Source organism: Piliocolobus tephrosceles, chromosome 10 (genome assembly GCF_002776525.5).
Source record: "Piliocolobus tephrosceles isolate RC106 chromosome 10, ASM277652v3, whole genome shotgun sequence".
NCBI classification, from domain to species: Eukaryota; Metazoa; Chordata; class Mammalia; order Primates; family Cercopithecidae; genus Piliocolobus; species Piliocolobus tephrosceles.
Window position 1 is genome coordinate 37,894,216 of NC_045443.1, and position 8,345 is coordinate 37,902,560.

The following is an 8,345-nucleotide window of genomic DNA, read 5'->3' on the forward strand; positions in this document are numbered from 1 at the left end:
TAGGGCCATGTATCTGTTGTTTCTGAAAATGTTCAAGAACTCCTAGTTACAGTACTCAACTGGTCCCTCAAGACTTGCACTAAAAAGGAATCATTAACTTTGGCATGGTGGAACACATAAATTTTCAAACTTTCTCTCTGGCTCTACTTGTCTTTTTGCCTCAAAAACTAATTTGGAGACGGCAAGGTAGAGGCAGTGGAAGGAATAATTTAGCACTTGCTTTTATAAGTATGGCAAAATGTAATGGGCATTTGAAGTTCCCAGTCTTTCTAACTTTGATTGAAGCTGAGAAAAGTTGCTCCTGGTGGTAACTCAGTGTATTCCACAAAGTTGGGGCTGTGAATGTGAGAATGTTCTGTCAAACACCTATTTCCAAAGCCAAGTGCAAAGATTTCCTAATAAACTGGCTCTGGTTATTGGTTAATTAATCATAAATTAAAAACTTGAATGTTATTTACAAAATGTTTTGTATATGTTGGGAATAAAACAAACCCATGAATTCTACTATGTATAATTCTGTGTATTCTATAGAATAGAACCTAGATACCAAGGTCTGGGTCTCTTCTGTCTCATTCCAGACCGAGTATATTCTCACTAAATAATCAAGTATCTTTTTAAATGAATAAATTACATTTCATATTTCAAATTCACAATTAATAGATGTATTTTATGATGCATTGTATCTCCACTATGTAAGTATTAGACTCCCAATTCTACAGGTAAGTAAATGGAGCACAGAGAGATTAAGTACCTTGTAAGAGACCACACACTCAAGTGAGTGGTAACAGTATCCAGATAGAATTGTCTCACTTCGACTCTCATACTTTTGTGTAAATGTCACCTTGCATTTCTAAAGAAGTAGGTAAGCCAATTTTAAAAGTCCTCATAATTTGGTCTCACCTTGCCCAAAAATATCAAAATTGGGCTTGTTGAGCATGCGCTTATTGGCCAGGAGGCAGCTAGAAGTTGGTTTTATATTTCCCAGCAAATCAATTGGTTATCACTACCAGAAATGTTAACTCCTTTCTCAAAGAGGAAAGGCAGCCTGGTGATTTGGTGTTTTCTGACAGGGAAAGGGCCAGAGTCAACAGTAAGGAACAAATACAACTGCCAGGATAAGCTGCCAGAAAACCATGTACCTCTGCCAAACAAACAAAAATCCATTTTGCTTGGAATGTGGGTTTGGGTTCACAATTGCCAGGTGAGTAGGAGCAGCAAGATTAGTGGGCTTCACTGGGTGGAAAAACTCAGCGAAGCCACTAGCACTTAGATGATCAAGCACTCAATGTATATTTATAAACTAATATCAACTTTGATTAGCATAAATAAGGGGAATATAACAAATATGTTTGCAAATTTTATGGCTCAATGCTAGATGTTCTCAAATATATTATAGTTTGCCTAGAATTATAGACTCAGGGCTGTAGTAAGAACCTTAAGACTTGTAACAGTGAACCCTATCATTTTACCGAAGGAAAATCCACATCCTTGAGAAGTAAAACAGCCAAAGATCACAGCAGCATCAGAACCATGTCCTGAGCCCAAATATTCTCTGTTGCTAAAGTTATATAACTAGCTATTGACAGAACTGGAAGTAGGTCTTAAGCTGTCTTTTTTCTTCTCTACTTAGCTTAGTATTTGAGTGTTGCTATCTCAAATAGGCAAAGGGAAACAAAATCGTCAAAAGAAAATAAGCAAGCTGATACACAGACAATATCATAAAACAGATATTTTAGGGAAAAAACAAAAATCATCAAATGTGCAAGAATTCTGCTGAACCTCAAACCCATTTTATTTTCTGATTTATCTTTGGGTTTCTTCTTTAGAAACTCTTAAAACCAATTAGTGTGACTATCCATTACTCTATTTTGTCAAAGTCATGAAGTGAATGCTTATAATATTTGATGCAAAATTGAAAATGACATTAGCATTTTCCCCAAGAAACTGTTTTGAAGCCAATTCAGCTAACTTTCTAAAACTACACCTCCGTTAATTCTTCACATTAGACCATTCATAAAAATAATAAGTTTGATATGTAGTTCAAAGAAAATGTTAACAATAACCTCACTGAATTAACAGCAGTTTTACTGAAAATTGCATGCTAGTTTCCAGGCAAGTACAACTTTTCTACTTACAGGTTTGTAAGTTTTACATCTCAACTCTATTCTATACTTGCATTGTTGATAACATTTAGATAGGATGGAAACCTGGAAAGAAAAAAAAATATGCAAGAGAAAATGTGCAAGGAGAAAGAGACAAAGATGGTACAGAAATGCCAAAAATGAATCAAGCAGTAATAATTCAAAGATTCCTTTGTTTCAGACATTTCATAAAATCTCAGTTAATACATTTAAAACATTTATTTTTACCTCAATAGCTTCACATTGACCACGTGTTAATTCATGGAAGTATATGGGACTGCATGAATTTTTAAAAATTATCATTTTCAGAAAACCATACAATAAGTTAGAGTTCAGTGTCTCAAACTAAAACATACCTCTGCTTCTTTTAATGTTTGTTTTCACACATTTCTGCCACAAAATTTAATAAAATAAATACCTAATTGATTTCCTCACTGATTTCTGACAGCAATCCAATGGAGAAACAAACACAATTCGGTAATCTGCAGAATGGAACACCACCAGTAAAAGAATCCCAGAAAGTTCCCAACTGGTTAGACTAAGTCCAAAACAAAGCTCTTCACCATGAATTTACCATTTTTTCAGACAAATTCTTATGAGTGACTAAATTTGCAAAGTGGCAAACTCACACTAGGCCTTTCTGTACAAATAAACAAGATTAAAAATGCTGAAAAATTCGAATGCTGCGCCTACCTTGACTGCATCCCAGTGGTTACTCATAAAAATGGCTCCAGTACTCCGACAAGTTCAGTGAAATTGTTGTCTTCAGTAGCTAAACAGAACACTTACTCTTCTTGTGTTGATTAGCCTCAAGCAATTGGGAAAACAGCTAAAAGCTGAGAAAGGCAAATTAGAGAGGTTTTAAATGATACAGGTGAGCAAAGTCCTGAAACACATTTTTCCAATTACCACAAAATTACCAGAGAACATACTTGTCCACAGCTGTGGGCAGAATATGATTCCTGTGTGATGGTCCCTAATAGAAAGATTACTGTGGTCAACAAGTTTGGGAGATACTGATTATCCTCTCTTGCTTTGGTGATTCTCAACACCTATCTATATAGATAGATAGATATCTATATGTCTATATCTATATCTATATATATCGAGAGAGATACATAGAAAGATAGATAGATGTCATGAGACATGTTATTATCCCTATTTTAAAAGTACTGCTCAACTTTTAATTGAAATTTCTGTTTTCAGCATCTCTCTCCCTATAGCAGGAATTCCTCCTGAAGGAAGTATTAAATCAAAGTTTAGAACTAAAAAAATCAAGAAATTACCATGGAAGAGACACAGTACTCCAAATTGGTTTTACATTTCTTCTGATAGGGAAAAATTACTCACAAGATCAATGATTTGTTCATGCTTAACATTCATCAGCTATGTGAAAAGGAAAATATATGTTTACTATATACCGTATAAGTAGCAGAATTATAATTGTTAGCAGTATTCTGACATATATATGCTGTTAGATTCAAAATCAATATATATTGAAAAACTCCTCAAGAATATATGTCATTTAAAATGACATTAAATAGTACTTCAATTAGGTCTCTAATTTATGTTTGGGATTTGGGAGAGAAGTGAAGATGAAGACCAAAATTACATAAGCTTGAGCCATTAGAGAAATTAAATATAACACACATAAACATGGGGAGTTTATTTCAAATATCCTGATGTCAAAGCCACAAAGTATGAAATTGTATTTGGTTTCATACTAATACCAAAATATCAAGATGGCATCCACAATTGACTAAATTTATTTCGAGCAGCCACAGTTTGTACTTTGCCAACCCACAAATTCAGGCAAGTACATAAATGTGTCCCCGTCACAGATGTAATTTGTGGTTGAAAGAGCATTGCGGAGTCCCTGCAGTCATCCTCAGACAAAAAAGGCTTCAGGAAAGATCATTTACACTGGGTCAAACATTGAAGTTTAAAGGTTTTACTCTGTGATTGAGGTTTATTATCGGGCATCTTATCAGAATAAAATAATGTGTGGTCTGTGGCATATTTTTAAAAATATGTAGAAAAGTAGAAGGTAAAAAAAAATTACAAGAATACAAAGACCTCTTAGAAAGTTTATGTGTTAGCTATTTTCCGTATGACATTTATTATTTTCCTTCTGTGCCCTTGCCTTGACACATTAAGTGCAGAGTGCTGTGTCCTCTGCATTTCTGAAACTGGTCCCTTGCTAAAGTTATCTGCAGGAACACGGCAGAGAGGTCAAAAGAGCATGGCCTTTGCAGCTGGACAGATCTGAATTCTAATCCTGTCTCTGCCCTCTAGTGACTATTGGACTTGAGCAAGTCATTTTACCTGACTCAGTTACAAAATATATAAAATTGGGGTAATAAGACCTACCATTGTATGTTGTTGTAGTCATGTCATAATATACGTAATGAGCCAACATAGTCTTGTAGCTGGTTGTAGGACAGTAAGTAGCATCGCTCATAGTAATGATAAGTTTACTATTGTTATTGATAGCGTCCTTAGGAGTTCTGCTACTTGAGGGCTGTTTATATTGCCCTTGTTATCTGCGCCGACTTTTTGACACTCACTTTCCTGCTCATTTCTAAGAACCACTTTATCTGTATCTGATAAAGCTTTCCCTCTTATGTTTCCAGGCAGCACCAAAAGCCCCAGGCAGGGCGATGTTGAAGACAAGCAAGTAGAAAGACACTATTATCTTCCACCTTATAGGGAACATGAATGTGCTTTTAATGACAAGAGAGGAGAAATGCCCTAAATCTCCCTGAATATAAAAGGACCATGCTAAAGAATGAGCTGTTTATGGTCACTTTTAATATGATAGATAATAATTTATTTGGTGGTTTCAAATTTAGAGAATAAACTTTCAAAAATTAACAAAACCTGTTACATTTGTAAGCCATTGACTACATTTTTTAGGCCTTCACTCATTCTAGCAGCATGTTCATTGAAGATAGTACCAGCCAGGCATAGTGGCTCATACCTGTAATCCCAGCACTTTGGGAGGCTGAGGCAGGAGGGTCACTTGGGCCCAGGAGTTTGAGGCTGCAGTGAGCTATGACTGAACCACTACACTCCAGGCTGAGCAAGAGAACAAGACTCTGTCTCTTAAAAGATAATAATTAATTTATTAAAAAAGAAGATAGTGCCTAATAGTTATGGACACTGGGAAGAAAGAGTATGACTTTTTGATCCTACTTTACAGCAGTTTCTCAAAATTCTCATGTCGTCAGGACCCATAAACTTACTTGATTATAGGAGTATCCCTTCTAAGTGTCACCCAAGATATGAAATAAGTCCATAGCATATTATAATACATCATTTCAATTTTTAATTCACAGTATAATATCTCAGGGCAATTGTTCTTTAGGTAAAAATTGAATGATACTATTTAATATTATCAGAAATGCATTACTTAAATCATTCCCTATAAGTGTATAAATGTCTTAAAACCCTTGGGATGTGAAATTATGCAAGATCTGCCTGTTATCTCTTTATCTTATTTTTATAAAGCTTACTTTTTTAACACCTGTATATACGTTTCTTGACCTTTTGCCTTCTGGTAGGAATTTGGGACAGCTAGATCATAGGGACAACATACACATTTGTGATCATATTATTTTAAATGATTAATTTAATCATGTTGTGTAAACAATTCACATGATCTCATACACAAAATCTTTGATCAAAAGCTTTTGTTTTTCTTAAATCGTGTAAGCATAAGAGACTCTGTTTTGTAAAAGGACCCATTTGTTTTCCAGGGCTATGCAATCTTGCCTTAGCCGAAGCAGACTCAATGAGCAATAGTGGCGTTTATCAATGAAATAATATGCACACTTTCGGTTTACCTTGTAGGTGCACCCACCTCATCGCCAAGTCTTCTCGGCTTGCTGCTGCCTGCCCTTGGCATCCTTGTCTACTTGGAATTCTGAATGTGTTGTGATAGCTGCTGTTCTCACCCCAGCTCAGAAGACATCCTTCATCCCTTGGATGACCACAATTCCTTCCAATTTCTGCGGCTGCATCCTAAGCCAAATAAATTATACTTTAACAAACTATTCAACTGATTTACAACACACATGATGACTGAGGCATTCAGGAACCCCTTCATCCAAAAGAATAAACTTTTAAATAGATATAAATGATTTTTAACTCGTTCCAATATGCCTTATAAACCATTTAACCTGATTCTGTGACAGTTGCATGATTTAACCCAATGGGACAAGTTACAGTGTTCAATTCAATACTATAGGCTGTAGAGTGAAAGTCAAATCACCATATACAGGTGCTTTAAATTTAATAACAAGTTGTGAAATATAATAGAGATTGAATTGTTGGTTGTATGTGGTAAATGTAAGAGTAATACAGTCTCTTGTAATTTCCTCACTGTTTTGGGTACTGCATATTATTGAATGGCCCCTATCATTCATGACATCTTGAGTTTAAAGTGTAACAAATATTTTGTCATAAATCCCGTTATCAAATCATGAGTTGAAAGATTTTGACTATTGAAAACCAAATTCTAGAACTTACTATCAGTATTTTTATTTTCAAAGTAAATAATTTTCTAAATATTTGATTTTCAGAATCAGTTTTTTAATAGTAAAGTTAACATACCATATAAAGATTTTTTTTTACTTGTATATTCTACTCTGAAGTTATTTTATGCTTTTCTTATCAATTTCAAATCTCAAAAATCACAGCTCTTATCTAGAATATCATGATATTGCTATATTTGTTCATATGTGGAATGACAAATTTTGAAAAGTAGAGTGCTTCCTTTTTTATTGAGATGTGACAGTCTTTACACGGTTAGGAATAAGTGACAGTTAAGTGAATATCACAATTACTAGTATCTTGGTTTTTCTGCTTCATTCCTAAGTATTACGTTTCTTTATTGCAGATGTCAGATCAAAAAGTCACCTGTAGGTTGAAAAAGCTACAGCATTCCATTTTGCATAATAATAATAATAATAAAATTATTTTTAAGCTCAATTCCCACTTCAATGCAATACTGAAAACGGGCTAAAAATGCCAAATCAATATATTGCTAATGGTACTTTGAAGAGTATGCAAAACTGGAAGGCCAGGAGGAGGCAAATAATATGTCTTTCCAATGGTGTCTCCCAAGTGTTGGTGCTTTGGATTTTTATAAGTTGTGAAAAAGAAGATGCACATTTATTCATTCTCCATGGTGTGCACGGAAATGTGTTTGAATGTGGATGTAAAAGAAATCGAGTAATAAAGAATTAGCTGGCTCATGAACTAGTGCAATGTTGGATGCTTCAAGAGGTATAATCCTATTTTATTAGCACAGACTTGCTAGCTAATTAGAGTTTATCTTTTTAGAAAGGATACCATATAGGTTCGTAAAAAATATTTACAGGAAGCAAAATAGATCTATTACTACTTTACCCCCCTTTCTTTAATTTGTATAATTTTTGTACTATATATCGATGTGTAAATGTTTAGAGCCTTCATTATGAAAATATCAATAAATATTTCATTAGTTTACATTTAACTCTTTGTTATAAAATGAAACTTTTAAAAATAAGTGAAATGGATGATTTCCCAGTGGAAGTACGTCAACAGTCTTAAGATCATTGCAAGATTTCATAAAATATTTAAGTATTTGAAAAAGAAACAAAATGTCTTCATACTTAGGGAAACGAATACTCTGTATACCTTCTGTACAAATGTTTGTGTTTTCATTGTTACACTTTGGGGTTTTACTTTTGCAATGTGACCCATGTTGGGCATTTTTATATAATCAACAACTAAATCTTTTGCCAAATGCATGCTTGCCTTTTATTTTCTAATATGTGACAATAATGAGCAAAACTGGTTAGATTTTGCATGAAATGGTTCTGAAAGGTAAGAGGAAAACAGACTTTGGAGGTTGTTTAGTTTTGAATTTGTGACAGAGATAAAGTAGTTTAAAATCTCTCGTACACTGATAACTCAAGCTTTTCATTTTCTCATACAGTTGTACAGATTTAACTGGGACCATCAGTTTTAAACTGTTGTCAAGCTAACTAATAATCATCTGCTTTAAGACGCAAGATTCTAAATTAAACTTTATATAGGTATAGATACATCTGTTGTTTCTTTGTATTTCAGGAAAGGTGATAGTAGTTTTATTTGATACTGATAAATATTGAATTGATTTTTTAGTTATTTTTTATCATTTTTTCAATGGAGTAGTAT

At 33.9% G+C, this 8,345-nt stretch overlaps 1 protein-coding gene across 2 annotated transcripts in view; it reads left to right on the top strand.

The window, feature by feature from the left end:
* CNTN1 (contactin 1) overlaps window positions 1–7,977 on the top strand; it is a 428,408-nt gene extending 420,431 nt beyond the window's left edge. For both annotated transcript variants that reach the window (XM_023182834.2, XM_023182835.1), the window contains one exon: window positions 5,994–7,977. In XM_023182834.2, coding sequence (XP_023038602.1) covers window positions 5,994–6,070 — 77 coding nt within the window. In that variant the 3' untranslated portion in view covers window positions 6,071–7,977. The remainder of the gene's footprint in view (window positions 1–5,993) is intronic.
* The last annotated feature ends 368 nt before the right edge of the window (window positions 7,978–8,345 follow it).